Source organism: Papilio polytes, unplaced genomic scaffold (genome assembly GCF_000836215.1).
Source record: "Papilio polytes unplaced genomic scaffold, Ppol_1.0 DF823824.1, whole genome shotgun sequence".
Lineage (NCBI taxonomy): Eukaryota > Metazoa > Arthropoda > Insecta > Lepidoptera > Papilionidae > Papilio > Papilio polytes.
The window spans coordinates 244,589-261,768 of record NW_013525380.1 but is presented as its reverse complement, the minus strand read 5'-3'; the positions used below and the strand labels follow the sequence as shown (position 1 = coordinate 261,768).

At 34.5% G+C, this 17,180-nt stretch overlaps 2 protein-coding genes across 2 annotated transcripts in view; one reads left to right on the top strand and one right to left on the bottom strand.

Annotated features, from left to right (window-relative positions):
* The window catches only part of LOC106103289 (zinc finger protein Gfi-1b-like), a 10,426-nt gene extending 5,040 nt beyond the window's left edge, over window positions 1-5,386 (bottom strand). Inside the window, exons 1-8 of the mRNA XM_013283018.1 lie at window positions 5,202-5,386; window positions 4,974-5,085; window positions 3,572-3,676; window positions 2,811-3,006; window positions 1,996-2,108; window positions 1,262-1,389; window positions 747-882; window positions 3-64 (exon numbers count right to left, since the gene is read on the bottom strand). Of these exons, the coding sequence (XP_013138472.1) occupies window positions 3-64; window positions 747-882; window positions 1,262-1,389; window positions 1,996-2,108; window positions 2,811-3,006; window positions 3,572-3,676; window positions 4,974-5,085; window positions 5,202-5,333 (984 nt within the window). The 5' untranslated portion in view covers window positions 5,334-5,386. The remainder of the gene's footprint in view (window positions 1-2; window positions 65-746; window positions 883-1,261; window positions 1,390-1,995; window positions 2,109-2,810; window positions 3,007-3,571; window positions 3,677-4,973; window positions 5,086-5,201) is intronic.
* A 417-nt stretch (window positions 5,387-5,803) lies between these two features.
* Window positions 5,804-17,180, top strand: part of LOC106103288 — a 16,065-nt gene continuing 4,688 nt past the window's right edge. The window contains exons 1-6 of the mRNA XM_013283017.1: window positions 5,804-6,086; window positions 12,270-12,415; window positions 13,787-14,405; window positions 15,155-15,339; window positions 16,421-16,557; window positions 16,961-17,000. Coding sequence (XP_013138471.1) covers window positions 6,023-6,086; window positions 12,270-12,415; window positions 13,787-14,405; window positions 15,155-15,339; window positions 16,421-16,557; window positions 16,961-17,000 — 1,191 coding nt within the window. The 5' untranslated portion in view covers window positions 5,804-6,022. The remainder of the gene's footprint in view (window positions 6,087-12,269; window positions 12,416-13,786; window positions 14,406-15,154; window positions 15,340-16,420; window positions 16,558-16,960; window positions 17,001-17,180) is intronic.

Sequence of the window (17,180 nt, the reverse complement as noted above, 5' to 3'; positions counted from 1 at the left end):
GCGGTCGTCTTCCTAAACCTGAATTTAGTCTCTTCCTGTATTGCGCTCTTGAATAACATGAAGTCTGAAAGAAACAACCCTAACTTACGTCCCTATATACATAAAGTACGTGGAAATATTAACAAGTAAATGGTCCTTCGAGCGTAAACACACACTTCTTTGTTGCCTAAGATGTCAGCAATTACACCATATTTTTGAATAATTCTTTTTTTTTGAAAAGCCCTACACTTATGTCACGCTTTAGGCTATATATTTCCACGCCATTAAACTTAGGGGGTAAATATTTTGGATAAAAACCCTAATGTGGGAAAGAGACCATGAGTTGCTGCCAACATCAAGGAAACAAGATTGCAATGGTTTGTCATGTCATGTCAGTTTGACATTTTTTATTGATAATTTGACAAATGTAAACAATAAAATAAAATTTTCATAATTTAGTGCGGATGAAGCCGCATGGGAACAGCTAGTATGAAATAATAAAAAATGCACTATATCTAGCTTCTGCCCGCGAATTTTCTCAACCACTGTGCCGCGGAACTTTTGTGTGCCGTATTTTGCATATTTTTGTCATAAACTATTTATGCCGTGTTGTAACATGTGCCGCAATAAAAAAGGTTGAGAACCACTGCTCTCAGCTGCCCAATTTAAACGAGATCTGTTCAGCAGTTTAGGCTACTCTAACAAAAATCCATCGAAAATTTAGCATTTTTTAAATAAGATTAAAGAGTTGTGTTTGGGTAACTTACCATCCATACTGCCAAATTCCAGCTGTTCAACTTGTTCCCGTACTTGATGGCGATGCAGCAAGTGAGCGCTGAAGTTGGTCCCGTAACTTACACGTTCGTTGCACAACGGACAAAAGAATGCTTTGCGTTTCTCAACCTGCGGTTTGGTTTCAGAAAGTCCATTAATAGCCGGTTTCTCAGTTACTTTTAAGCAATCGTTGTTTTCGGTTCCGTAACATTAAATGCGTCTCTGAACTACGTAAATACTAACTAATAATAATAACGCTAAATTTATTACATCTACACTTCTATACTATTATAATAAAGCGTAAACACACACTTCTTTGTTGTCTAAGATGTCAGCAATTACAGCATATTTTTGAATAATTAATTTTTAATAATATACTATCAACTTAGAGCTAGTAAAATGTGGCAAGTTTAGCTAACGCAGGACGCAGGCTTCGTTTTTCAGTTGGCCCCTTTATACACTATGTTTACACAATCTATGGTTGGAGTTTATGGAAAGAGATAAAGACCTCGTATCCGTGAGCCTTCCACAGATGGTTGTTTAGAATTTGCTTTTGGCTGAAATCTCGCTGACAAATGTGACATTTCTTGCGATCAGTCGGCGAGTACTTCGGTGAATGATCATTACATAACTTCACTGGGAAATAATTATGCACTTAAATACCTGAATACTATAGAAACGTCATCACTAGTTAATATGAGGCCTAATTTTAGTCCACTTCCCTTTCCACCCTTTTCTTAAGAGGAAAGGATGGGAAGGAAAAGTGGATTTGACGGTGGAGACGCATCGAAGGGGATATATCCTCTTTACGTGCGTCTCCTCCTGTCAATAAAGGGTAGGCAACGCTGCAATTGCGGATGTTTATGTGCAGCGGTCGCTTTCCATTTCGGTGGATTCAGGTGGCCGCTTGTGAGTTTGCCACCTTGTATTATAAAAAAAACTTTGGTCGAGGGTTCGAAATCCGCCATTCGCGTATTGTGAACCATAACCTAACACAAGCCTACAGCTTATTTGTATATTAGTAAATCATTTATTGTCTGTGGCTTTATTTTAGAAAATTAAAAAAAAACATTCGAAAACATTGTGATGCCTGCAAACTGCGAAGAAATACAAAGACATGTGAAGTCCCACAGTGCAGAGTTGACTATGACCCAGTCAATAACTTAGGGTAGGCTCAGAGCCTCAGTGGGGACGTATAGTGAGTTGGTGATGATGATTGAAATAGTGATGATTTCAACTTACATCCATGTTTCATTCTGAGATGTGTGAAGCAAGCCTTTTTACTATTATATACGTTCTCACAGAAGTGACACGCGTATTGCCTACTCTCACTTTCAGATGTAGCGCTGTGGCATCTACAATGTTAAGGGTCATTTTCACAAAGTGATTACCATATCGCTATCACTTTGTATGACAATAGTACACATAAGCATAAATAATGTCAGATATGTTCCAAAAAGGGAGCAATGAGTAATACAACAAAAGTTTCACTAATTTAAGTTTAACTTTTGACAATAGGGAATATGCATGTATTTTTTTCTTTTTTTTCAACGATCCTACTTGTTATAAAATAAGAAAAAAAAAATTGACGCGAAATTATTCAACCATTGAGCTAAAAATAATAAAATAAAATTACGACCATTTCGTGTGATAAGACAATTGACGTCAATCGTCATATTCCATTCATAACATACGTTCAGATGTCACTTCGATGTAAAAAACAACAAAGTATCTCATTGCTTCTTATATTGCCTATTATGCGATAAATCGAAGTGAATTTGAAAAAATAATATACTAATAAAGTAACTAGAAATACTATACTATAAAAAAGTAACCTATATATATCCCGTGTACTTCAGCTATTTTCCCGTCAAAGTCCCGTAAAAATTATATACTACCGGAGAATATCCGAAACAAGCGCTAATGGACAGAGCGACAAGAAAAAATTACAGTAGGTATTTGGTAAATAGCAACGCAAATTTCCTACTAAGGAGAATATGAAAAATTGCGTAAAACGAAACGTCAAAGTTGTCTATGGTCAAGTTTGTACCCAATACCTGTTTATATGATCAGCGAGATCACTAAGCGAGGCGCCGCATAGCGAGCACTCGCGTACACGCAGACCAGTTCTCGGCTCAAGGCCGTGCACCATCCGTACATGCTGGTCTATCTCCTCAGCTGTTGGCAGCTGCACATTGCAGTAAATGCATGTCGTTTCATCTAACGCTTGGATCTCATGCTCTTCCTTTATATCTTGAGAAGTATATGATTATTTGTCAATATAATTGTAACTAGTGTAATTAAACATTCAGAAATACCCAAGGGCGGATCCAGCTTTGGCGCCAGGAGGGGTCACATAGTCGTGGTCAAGTCAAAAGCTTGACAAAATATGTAAATATATTTTGTCAAGCTCTCAGGAGGGGTCATGACCCCCATAACCCTCCTCCCTGGATCCGCCGTTGAAACTACCGATCCCGCTCAAATGGCGCGCTATTCAAATACGTTTGAATGACATTGACAGTTGTCAGATAAGGAAGAGACGTTTATGCCATCTAGTGTTGCGCCAACCATCCAGCTCAACATTATAAAACACGGCTTAACTCATGTAAAAAAATCGATATAGGCAACGACCAGTTTTGAACTAGTCGGGAGGTCGGACAGAGGAGGGGACATAAAGTGTAAAGTGAAGAGACGCATAGCATTGTTTCCTGTCCCATTCAAGTAAATCTTTTTCTTCTTTAAAGGGTGGCGGATAACGACGTATGGTTTTGTATAGCATAAAAATCTAGTCGCATTTCGTTACAGAAAACTGTCTTACCATCAGCATCCTCAGTCGAAGCTAAATGACTTGTCTTGTTTAATCTGTGGTCCACCGTCATAGTCTCTCCCTCTTCCAAGATAGATTCGTCCAAATACTCCTCATCTATGACAATGAAATAATTTTTAGGAGTTATGGTTTTTTCAAAGGTGAAAAATAACCATAAACGATTACTATTACATTGTTCAAATTAAACAGATAATGTACCGTCGGGAAAACTGGCAGTTTTCCATCTTAAAAATATATCTTTTGAACAATTTGAAACGAGACGAACTAAAGAGAGAACTAAAATCAATACAAGACAAATTATAAATGTATCTGTACAAAAAAAGAATAGCTTCTTATGATTATCCCTTTGTTTGCACTCACTGTTATATTATTATTTGTAATAGGCAGAGTTTATGTCGTTGCTATAAACAAGACAATTATTCCTAAAGTGGAACGCCGCTGAATTCCACGCCTGTACATTATTTTTACCGAAATCTATACTAATATAATAAAGCGTAAACACACACTTCTTTGTTGCCTAAGATGTCAGCATTTACAGCGTATTTTCGAATAACTCTTTTTTTAATACAAAGCCCTATACTTACGTCACGCTTTAGGCTATATTTTCACGCCATTAAACTTAGGGGATAAATATTTTGGATAAAAACTCTAGTGTGGGAAAGAGACCATAAGTTGCTCTCAACATCAAGAAAGACAGATTGCTAAGGTTTGTCATGTCATTTTGACATTTGCTATTGATAATTTGACAAATGTAAACAATAAAATAAAATTTTCATAATTTCTTGCGGATGAAGCCGCACCGGAACAGCTAGTTTTAAATATTTAAGTTGTCTAAATTTCTTTTGTGGTAGTTCAGTTCAGTTTCTTGTCTATGGCACTCCCTTAGCAGATTGGGCCAGTGTAGTGTTTATGGTTTTATTCTTTTGTGGTAATACTTAGCAATAGTAAAACCTGCCGAATTTTCAGATTTACTTTAAACGATAGCGCATGATCTATTTCTACATTGTAATGAAGTTTTTTTGGGGTCAAAACTTGTTTCGAAGAATAAACTACACAGTTTAAGGTTTTTGTGCAACATTTTAAAAGAAATAAAGAGAAACTCGATAGGTTAGGTTTAGAATAAACGAACTAAAAAGCGTTATTGTATGTTCAGTTAATTTATATTATCAATAATTTAAGTAAAACCATTTTCTATTAAAATAGATTTAAAATAATAAACATAACTATTACCGTGGGAAATTACTAAACGAAATAAATTTGTCTTTTTCTTAGAAATAAGTTACGACCCACAAAAAAACTTCACAATGGTGTAAATGATATAATTTCCTACCATTCAAAGTATTTGTGAATTGCCTTATTCACGTTACATAAATATGAAATAACTAATAATTACCTTTAATACTTTGAAGCATTGCTAGGTTTTTGTTCGTTTGGTTTTTGAATGCAGCAGCTTTTTCCAATTTTTCAACACAATCGGAACATATAAATTTATATTCAGTAGTTATCTACAATTATATAAAAATTTAGAATATCACTTGCACAAATTATTAACTAAAATATTATTAAAATCAGATATGAAATTGTAATATGAAAAAATCGAAGCATAAATTGTAAACATAACCTTAATATTGTAACAACTTTTTAACATTTGCGCGTAGGTTTCTTCATTATCGGCGTAAACAGCAAATAGGTCGCATAAATCTTTATTATTCATGCAACTTATGCAACCAACAAAATCCTCTTCCTCCTCCATTGTTGTACTTTTAAATTATTTTAAAACAATGGAAGGAGGATGTAATACGAACATTCGCGATTTAGTTTTAATAACAAAAGACGGTTTTTATATTTCTTAAAAATGCAAATTGAATGAAAATGGCAGTGTTAACGGCTATGCTTATTTTCTTAATTTTACAGGTTTAAGTGCTAACATAAATTAATTACTTTAAATATATATACTTAAAAAATGTGAATTTATAATGTTGCGACGTTTAATTTTCGATGTAAAATACCATTTGATTCTGGCTGTATTTAATATGAATTTAAAGCAGATTGTTAGAAATTAGTAAAAGTAGTAAAATGAAGAATTTTAACGAATAGACTAGTTTTTATAGACTTTTTTTATAATCCGAATTAGATATTATTTAAATTTTGCGTTGTTAGGAACAAAATTCACAGACAGCTGTCACTGTCACTGTTACATGAATTTGACATTTAACGTTGAGACATTTTGGTCTGTGTCTGTGGTCGCGTCGAATCGTGTAAATAAACAATAACATTAGGTATTTAACGTTCTACTGATTACGATTATATGCGATACGAGAATAGAAAGCCGTCAAGTCAAGTTCGTAGGCTAATGACCCTAACGAAACCAAACGATGCATATTAACATATGATGATAAAGTGTTTATAGTGAAATAAAATATTTTATTTTCTATCAGCACAATGAAGTTCAAAATAGACAAAAGGCTATTGCCTATTAAGGCACATTTCTTCTTCTTTTTCGCTGGTAAGTACAAATTAATTTATTTTTAATACGTCAAAAAGAAGCAACAAACTCCTAAGACGTATTGCTTTTAAAAATAGTACATCACGAAAACTCTTTTAAATTCGTTTCATTGTGTAATTACATTAATAAACATATTACATATTAAACTTACGATGTATCCTACTAATATTATAAATGCAAAAGTTTTGATGTTTGTCAGAGTTTGTAGCCTAAATGGCTGAACGGATCTCGAAGAAATTTGGCATAGATGTAGAAGATAGTCTAAAGGAATACATAAGCTACTTACTTTTGTTTATTTTTAATTCTTCTCATACGAAGTAGCAGGCGAAAGCTAGTATCGAATATTAATTTTAGGACTTTATTTAAAATTCTATAAAAAATGTATCTAAATTACCGTAATACTATGATATGATATCAGTCTGAAATGATAAGAAATGAAGTTGTTATATGATAAACAGAGTTTTCACAGTATTTCTCAAACCATGAAATCAATTAATTGGTAAATTATGATAAAATATGAAAATTTCACGATCTTTTTATAGTTCAATTAGCCCGCAACTCCGCATGGAATTTAAAAAAAAAAGTAGCCCATGTGTTCTTCCAGACTATCCTCCACATATGTGCTCATTTTCATCGATATACATCCAGCAGTTTAGGCTACAAACTCTAACAAACAACTGAACTTACGCATTTATAATATACGAGCTGTTGCCCGGGACTTCGTAAGCATGGTATTAGAAAACATACAAACTATAAAAATTACAAAAAGCTACGAATCCCTCGGGAACTGGACATTTCCCGGGGATGAAGCTTATCCCGCGTGTACTCCAGACTTTGTTTTATATCTGTGCCAAATGTAAATAAGATATGTTGAACCATTGCAGAATGATCAAGTAAACATTAAAAAACTAAATTAAAGAATCCCACGGGAACCGTAACTATTCCAGGGAAAAAAAGTAGCCTATGTGTTCTTCCAGACTATGCTCTAAACCTGTGCCAAATTTCATGGAGATCCGTTCAGCCGTTTAGGCTACAAACGCTAACAAACATCCATCCATCCATCCATCCATCTATCCATCTAAACTTTCGCATTTATAATATTAGTAAGTATAATATTAGTAAGAAAAGTGTGATTTAAAAATCGTTTCTGTTTTTCATGAAAGAAATAAATACTGAATTAATTTTAAAATATTCTTTTACCAATATCAAGCATATAAACACCTAGTTGTTCTTACTAAAATATTATAAAGAGGAAAGATTGCTTTTATTGACACTATGAAACTACTGAACCAATATCAAAAATTATATGAACATTAGAAACTACCGTACATAATAATATCAGCATCATCAACTTGCCCTTATCCTTAAAGGGTCGGCACAGTATGTATTGTATACATCTCACTATATGTCCCCACCGAGGGGCTCGGAGCCTACCCTAAATTAGGGTGATTAGGCCATAGTCAACCACGCTGGCCCAATGCGGGTTGGTTGACTTCACACATATCTTTCAATTTCTTCGCCGATATGTGCAGGCATCACGATGTTTTCCTTCACCGTAAGAACGTCGGGTAAATTATGTACATATGAAAATTCGAAAAATCCAAAATCACATTGGTACATGGCGGCGGGATTCGAACCCAAGATTACAAGTCAAGTGCTTAAACCACTGAGCCACCGACGCTCGTATACATCTATATCAGACGTAATCTGAATTCACTCCCTTATTTTTTCTCCCCGCATTTCACATAATCCATTCTACTGCTCTATTTTACCACATAGCTACAGAACAGCTGCAAGAATTTATATGAAATTTGTCACAGATGTAGAAAATAGTGTGGAAAAACACACAGACTAGTTTAGTTACTAGATTAGTTTCTTTTTTTAATTTCAGACTGCATGGAGTTGAAGGNNNATGGATGGATGGATGTTTGTTAGCGTTTGTAGCCTAAACGGCTGAACGGATCTCCATAAAATTTGGCACGGGTTTAGAGCATAGTCTGGAAGAACACATAGGCTACTTTTTATCCCGGGTTAGTTACGGTTCCCATGGAAGTCATTAATTTAGTTTTTTAATGTTCACTCGATCATTTTGCAACGGTTCAACATATCTTATTGAAATTTGGCACAGATATAAAACAAAGTCTGGAGTACACATGAGATAAGCTTCATCCCAGAGAAATGTCCGGTTCCCGAGGGATACGTAGCTTTTTGTAATTTATATAGTTCGTATGTTTTCTAATACCACGCGGACGAAGTCGCGGGCAACAGCTTGTACTATTATAAAATGACATTGTTCTTGTTAACATAGATTTTGCTTATGCATGACCTACTTTATCAATAACAATAGATGTATTTATTTATTCAAATTAAAGTTGTAATTATGAATAAATTTTCATGTAATTGCAACTTAGATAAGGTAATATCATAGGCTCACATATCTTCACTCTGTTGGCTTAACCTATCGTTGGCAATTGAGTTGTAATCAGTCAACATAACCGCAGCCTTAAGTTGCTAAGAAGGTTTTAGTCAACACATACACTGCCATAAGAAATTGAGAAGGTTTTAGTCAACACACCCACAGCTCTTGAGCACAACATGCCCACAGCCCTAAGATATTAAACAAGCTTTAGTCAACATGCCCACACAACTCTATGTCATCGAACAGTTTTTAGTCAATACATCCACAGCCCTAAGTCATTGACAAGGTTTTAGTCAATTTGCCCACACAGCTCTATGTCATAGAACAGTTTTTAGTCAACATGTCCACATCATTATATCATTGAGATTAGTAATCTGAGATAGTAACATAATAAAGTAATTATGTTTATGTATTGTTTAAATATTAAAAGGTAAATAAGATAGTGTTTAGTACTTCTATCTTTATGATTATAAGAGACTAGCTGTTTCCTTGCGGCTTCATCCGCATGAATTTATGGAAATTTCATTTTATTGTTTATGTTTGTCAAATTACAAATGTCAAAATGACATGATGACAACCTTGCTTAATTGATGTTGGCAGCAACTTATGGTCTCTTTCCCACATTAGGGTTTTTATCCAAAATATTTACCCCCTAAGTTTAATAGCGTGAAAATATATAACCTAAAGCGTGACGTAAGTATAGGGCTTTTTATTAAAAAATAATTATTCAAAGATATGCTGCTGACATCTTAGCCAACAAAGAAGTGTGTGTTTACGCTTTATTATAATAGTATAGATTAAAGTAGTATACAGTTATGAGACTTTGTTTTATTGTCTAGTTATCCATCATTGTTTATTCAAGGTTATTACCCAACACCACTTATGGGCTTACCGATCCTCAAGTCATACAGGCTGAATCAGGAGGCACATGGTCTGATCGCATGCACCTTCTTGATTCCCTACAAATTATATTGTCTATTAATTTGTGACAAGTCTCCCCTAATGGGTATGACGACACAATAAACATGTTCGCCGTCGGGCATCCACACCAGCGATTACTCCAATTCAAGGTCATTAGTGGAATGTAGTGTTTTACGCAGGAACTTTAGTTTTTAATTCTGGAAGTCTATCTCTTTGTGTGCTTTTTTTAATATGATAAGGTGGCAAATAAGCGGCCATCTAGAATTACCAGAATGTAGCATAGCTACTGATGTCCTTAGACTCCTGCATTTGTAGATGCCTTGACAATCTATGAAGGAGTGCTACAGAAAGAGGAAAATTCTTATACATCCCCTTTGCCAAATCCCCCTTCCAATCATTTTTATAAGATAAAGGTGTGAAGGTGCAGTGGACTGAAATTTACTCTCCTGCACACACTCGTGAGGGATTATTCCCAACGGTCACCCCGCTCTGTCCCCACGTGAGAATAAAAAGTTTCATCGTTCCACCTTTTAGTCTATCACCAATAAGGTGACAGTTGGAACCGTTATGAAATAAAATAAGTTCCAACCGACCCCTCGTCGCTTAAGGTGGGACGGATGAAACTTTATATTCTCATCTGTCTCCATGTGGGGATAGAGCAGGGTGACGGTTGGGAAAATCCCTGGTGAGACGAAACGCGCAATTCCACTTGACGGCTATATTCTGTACATGATTCAAACAATATATAGAGAGGCCATAGTTGATACTTGAAACATTTTTCGTGATTATCAGTAAAGCTATCTAATGAAAAGACCTTTTTATATTGTTTAGTTTATTTTTATTATTTGTAAAATTTACATGTAATTTTTATTTATTTACATACAGAGAAAAAATATAAAATTTTTCGATTAAAACTTGTCGCCAAAAAATACAAGGTCACGATGGCACTAAATTTGACAACTGATGTACAGTAGAATCTCGGTAAGTTAAAGTCCAAGGGAAACACAAAATATTTTAAGTTATAGACGTTTTAAGTTATCAAGGGTCTATGTTATAGAGGTTTTGGGCTTGATGGCAAGGGAACATATTTTTTGAAGTTTTAGAGGTTTTTAAGTTATCGAGGTTCTACTGTAGTACCTCTCAGAGAAAGTACCGGTGAAAACTTCATTGTCTCGTCTATGTTTTAATATCTTTGATTTTGTATTATCGTGGTATTGTACCGTAGTTGACCAATCCGTGTAAACGATTGCTGTCTAGCCAGTCCTCGTATGTGAACTTGTTACTCTATCTCTCTGGATAGTCGTGAGAGCTAATGGTCCAATAGTTATCCCATCCCCACGGTTACTGGTGCAATTTAAGTCGACTGTCATTGCCAAGGATCCTAAATTGCGACATCCTATCGCGTACATACGGGCGCTTATCTAGTGTTAATGAAACTGCGACCTATTTGTCAAGTTTTCATTAAAATTTATTTATTTGTTTAGCAGACAGTGTTATATTGAACTACAAGCTTTCGCCCGCGACTCTGTCTGCGTGGTATTAAAAGAAACAAAAGTATGTAGCCTATGTGTTCTTCCATACTCTGCTCTACATTTATGCCAAATTTCATCCAGATCCGTTCAGCCGTTTAGGCTACAAACTCTAACAAAGATCCATCCATCCATCCATCTAAACTTTCGCATTTATAATATTAGTTTGATAGTTTGTCTAAATAAGATAGAATAGTTTGATAAATGACGCATATGAAGTATCGAATTCAATTTGTAAGAAGGCAAATGCCGTACTTAGACAGGTATCGTAGTTAAGAAACAAATACGCAGCGAACAATTATGAACTATCGATATTCGGTTTAAATAATTATCGAACTCAACTAAATTATTATTTTCTTATTAAGTAATTTAGAGGACAATTCTAGTATTGATTATAGTGTAGAAAATTTAGCGATGACAAATAATAGCGAAATCCAATTCGATTACGTACGGCTGTAGTAGTAATAAATATTTATTTGCTCTCATTGTTTGTAATAGTGCAGGGTCATTATTAATTTAAGAAAACAGTGTTTTTTATATGATTTGTAACTATGAATCTATCGATTCCAACTTCTATAAGAATAAAAATCGAAAATCGAAAACACATCCCTACTAATTTGTCACATGAATTGTCAAACTAATCTGTCTTATTTAGACACACTATAACAATTTATTTAAGCCTGATAATAAAACTTTATCTATATGACAGAAATAATTGTCCGCCATGACAGTTTTAATTATACGATGACGTTTTATTGCTTTACCGAGAGCCACGTTTAAACTATGTATGTTCTCTATATCTATACTAATATAACTAGCTGTTGCTCGCGACTTCGCCTGCGTGAAATTATAAAATATAGCCTATGTTATTCACGGATAAATTATCTTTCTAACGTTGAAAGATTTTTTAAAATCGGCCCAATAGATTTTGAGTTATTTCAATACGTGCAAAAATACAAATCTTTCCTCTTTATAATATTAGTATATACAAAGAGGAAAGATTTTTATTTTTGTATGTATTGAAATAATTCAAAAACTACTGGGTCGATTTCAAAAATTCTTTCACCATTATCAAGCTACATTATCATCGAGTAACATAGGCTTTTTAATATCACGGAGACGAAGTCGCGAGTAACCACTACTAGCTAAATGATCTAGACATATACTGCAAGTTTACTATGCATATTTGGCTCTGTTCTTTATTGTTATGCGTATATTTGGTTGTTTTGATAATAAGTTTGCCGACCGTTAGCACCCTCACAGTTTAAATGACTTATTTTTTTTATAAAAAACAATGCTCTTTGTTTCTTTCAGCGCTGGGACCTCTTCTGCCCCAAATGAATGTCTTCGGTCGTCAGCTTGGTATATCTGCGGATGTAATGGGGATGGTGACGGCAGTTTTACCACTGTTATGGGCGGCAGCGAAACCTCTATTCGGTTACGTAGTTGATTATTGGCCTGTAAGTATATAAAAAAAAACTGTTGTTTGCGTCTTCGTTCGCGTGAAATTAAAACAATAATAAAAAAATGTAGCCTATGTTACTCACAGATAAATTACCTTTCTTACAGTGAAAGAATTTTTAAAATCGGCCAAGTAGTTTTTGAGTTATTTCAATACAATCAAAAATACAAATCTTTCCTCTTTATAATATTAGTATAAATAACCTGGTACCACAGCGGTTAGTGTCTCTCGTATCATTTACTAGCTGTTCTCGTGCGACTTCATCCGCATTTAATTATGAAAATTTTATTTTATTGTTTACATTTGTCAAATTATCAATAGCAAATGTCAAAATGACATGACATGACCTTACCAATCTTGCTTTCTTGATGTTGGCAGCAACTTATGGTCTCTTTCCCACTTTAGGGTTTTTATCCAAAATATTTACCCCCAAGTTTAATGGCGTAAAAATATATAGCCTAAAGCGTGACGTAAGTGTAGGGTTTTTTATTAAAGAAAGAATTATTCAAAAATATGCTGTAATTGGTGATATCTTAGGCAACAAAGAAGTGTGTGTTTACGCTTTATTATAATAGTATAGAAAAGGAGACAAGTAGACATATCTTTGTATAAACTATCGCACAACTGTTGTGCGATTGTCGGTTGTTTCAGCAATTCAACTGTTTAGTTGCGTTAAAATCTAGTGTGCCTTCAATATAAGCTCATGGAATCAAAGCGCGACTAAACAGTTGTGCGATAGATTAGTCAAAAGTGTGCAGAAACTAGAGGCTTATCCAGAAATACTTTTATAGTGCTGAAGATTTTTTTCGATGATATTATTCGTAATGATTGTGCAAATTTTCTGTAGTTTATCGAGATCGTAAATAACAAATGTTAGGTGATGTCGATTACATCTTACTCCTTACTAATATTATAAATGCGAAAGTTTAGATGGATGGATGTTTGTTAGAGTTTGTAGCCTAAACGGCTGAACGTATCTCCATGAAATTTGGCACAGATTTAGAGCATAGTCTGGAAGAACTCATAGGCTACTTTTTATCCCTGGAATAGTTACCGTCCCCGTGGGATTCATTAATTTAGTTTTTTAACGTTTATTCGATCATTCTGCAACGGTTCAACATAGCTTATTGAAATTTGGCACAGATATAAAACAAAGTCTGGAGTACACATGGGATAAGCTTCATCCCCGAGAAATGTCCGGTTCCCGAGAAAAACGTAGCTTTTTGTAATTTATATAGTTTTTATGTTTTCTAATACCACCCGTACGAAGTCGCGGGCAACAGCTCGTTGTCCATAAATGTCAATTTTTATACCAATCTTATAATATTGACTGTCGTAGTTAGTGATAATTTCACATTTTCATTTTCAGAGTCAAAGGAAACTAGTCTTTATGTTGTTAATTGTTGTAATGACGGGATCATACTGCGGTTTATGGTTTCTACCGATGCCTGAAGAGCCAGAATCGTCTGTACCACTACTAAAATCTGTATACCAATTTAACGATACAGTCACAGTGCAGAAATACAAAATTGACCCTTCTGAACATTTACAAATGGTGAACTGCCATTGGAGTTGTGAAAGAACATATGATATACAAGTATATCTACCAAATTCAACTCTGGTTAATACCATTTATGTCGACGGTGTTGTGAATGATACGACTTGCTCGCTCTTACGTATGAATTATGTGGATACTAGAGGGGGACAGGTGATATGCTCGCCGAAAGAAGAATGCAATTTAATGTGCTTCGAAGAAGGAATAAGAGTTAATGGGAGTAGGAAAAGGAGAGAAATAAGCGTATCTAAGGATGTGAATTCTTTAGAAGTTGATGCTAAGATGTTTGGTAAAATAGAGAAGGAGAAAGAACAAGATGGATATGTTTATATGACGGTTGTCTTTTGGGTTTTTGTTGTGTTAATGTGTATAGGTACGGTGGCATTTAATGTAGCTAATTGTATTGGTGACGCTGTTTGCTTTGATGTACTAGGTAAGTTTATGAAGTTCCCATACGGCTTCATCCGCATCAAATAAAAAACTTGATGTTATTGTTTACATTTGTCAAATTGCCTTTGCCATTGGCTTACAATTACAATTACCATGGCAACCTTGATGTCAGCTTGTTTTTGTCCCTTTCTCGTGAGACAGTTTTATCTAAATAATTTACTCCCTAAATTTAATAGCGTCAAAATATATAGCCTAAAGCATGTCGTAAGTGTAGGGCATTTAATTAAAGAAAGAATTATTCAAAAATATGCTCTGATTGCTGACATCCTACGTCACAAAGTAATGTTTTTACGCTTTATTATAAAAGTACTAGCTGTTCTCGTGCGACTTCATCCGCATAAAATTATGAAAATACTATTTTATTGTTCACGTTTGGCAAATTATCAATAGCAAATGTCAAAATGACATGACATGACAAACATTGGTAATCTTGCTTCCTTGATGTTGGCGGCAACTTATGATCTCTTTCCCACATTAGCGTTTTTATCCAAAATATTTACCTCGTAAGTGTAATGGCGTGAAAATATATAGCCTAAAGCATGTCGTAAGTATAGGGCATTTAATTAAAGAAAGAATTATTCAAAAATATGCTGTGATTGCTGACATCTTACGTCACAAAGTAATGTTTTTACGCTTTATTATAATAGTATAGTTATAGATTAACTGTGAAAAAGTTAGGATTTTTATGATTTCATATTTCTTATTATTACTTAGTATAGTTATTTCTTTTAGGTGCTGAAGCTGCTTCAAAATATGGAGCACAAAGAGCCTGGGGTACCGCGGGGTATGGGATAACAGCCCTTCTAGGTGGTTGGCTTGTTGATTTAGTATCTGGAAGTTATAAGGATTTTACACCAGCGTTTATTGTGGCTATAATCGCTACTGCAATAGATTTATACAGTTGTAGAAGTCTTAAGGTAAGTTTTGTTCGCGCGGAATTAAGAACAAATGTAAGTAGCCTATGTGTTCTTCCAGACTATCCTCTACATCTATGCCAAATTTCATCGAAATCCGTTCAGTAGTTTAGGCTACAAACTCTAACAAACATCTAAACTTTTGCATTTATATTAGTATGATTTTACTTGACCTCGATGGTTGTGACGGAGAAGATAGTCTGGAACGTAGACTACTTGCTTTTGTGTTCAATTAAAGGCAAACGAAGCCGCGGGTAAAAGTTAATATTTCATATTTTCATGAAGGGATGGGTTTCTATTTAAAAAAATCGATTTTTGACCTTGAGAAACTTTGTTGTTTTTTACGTCGAAGTGGCATCTGAGCGTATGTTATGAATGAAATAAGACGATTGACGTCAATTGTCTATTGACAACTCCGGTCGCGTTTTAGTCGCTCGAAAATGGTCGTAATTTTATTTTATTATTTTTAGTTCAATGGTTGAATATTTTCGAGTCATTTTTTTCTGGTTATTTTATAACAAGTAGAATCGTTTAAAAAAAAATACATGCATATTTCCTATTGCTGAGATCCTACATAACAAAGAAGTGTGTTTACGTTTTATTATATTATAATAGTATTAACCATTTTCCCTGACTTATGACCGGTTTCTCAGTTACGTTTTACCAATCCTTAATGTTTTTGTTTTGATAAATAATGAATTGCGTTTCCGAACTACGTAACTTGAGGTTTAGAGAGATGCATAGCGATAACCACTACTAAGTAATAAGTGGGAACTTCAGAAACCCGGCATTAGTTTACAAAATAGTCAAATTGAGTATAAATCTTGTCGATAGATGGAGTTTTACGAAAAGTTATGAGTGTTAATAGATGGCGTTGTTTTACAATACAGTAGGACCTCGATAACTCAAACCTCGGTAACTTAAAAACCCCTTTAACTTCAAAAAATAATGTTCCCGTCCCATCAGGGCCCAAAACCTCTACAGCATAGACCCTTGATAATTTAAAACCTCTATAACTTAAAATATTTTGTGTTTCCCTTGGACTAACTTATCGAGGTTTTGTATTTGTAATGTAAATTTCCAGCTACCCTCACTATCAAGTCCTGAAGACTCGGGGAAAGCGTTACGCGATGTTCTGAAAATACCAAGAGTCTTGATTTTCATCATATTCGCGGTTGTCGCAGGGACATTTGATAGTTTTATCATATATTATATGTTCTGGTAAGTTTTTTTTATATAACTAGCTGTTGCCATGCGGCTTTGTCCGCATGAAATTATAACAACTTTATTTAATTGTTTACATTTGTCAAAATCTTAATTGTAAATGTCAAAATTACCGTTACCATAATAATTTTGCATCCTTAATGTTGGCAGCTTGTAGTTTCTAGTCCATTTTACACATGAAGGTTTTTTTGCTATTTATTTACCCCCTAAGTTTAATAGCGTGAAAATATAGAGCCTAAAACATGACGTAAGTGTAGGGCTTTTTATTGAAAAAAGAATCATTCAAAAATATGCTGCAATTGCTGACAACTTAGGCAACAAAGAAGTATGTGTTTACGCTTTATTATAATAAATATATATTGTAATATTACTAGTCTAGGTAATTTTTTAAACTTAACAGTGGTAGAGCCCGTTTTAACATGTTCGCACAACAGGGCTCGGTAATACTACGACCACACAGAAGACAGCCGTGAAGTGGGAATAATTCCGCGTACAGTCTGATGAGTGTGGTGCATGAGGCCCAAATTTTAGTCCCTTTTCCTTCCGACTCTTTTTCTTTTAAGAAAAGTATGGAAAGGAAACGGATTTGATGTTAGAGGAGATGCATGGAAAGGGGAAAT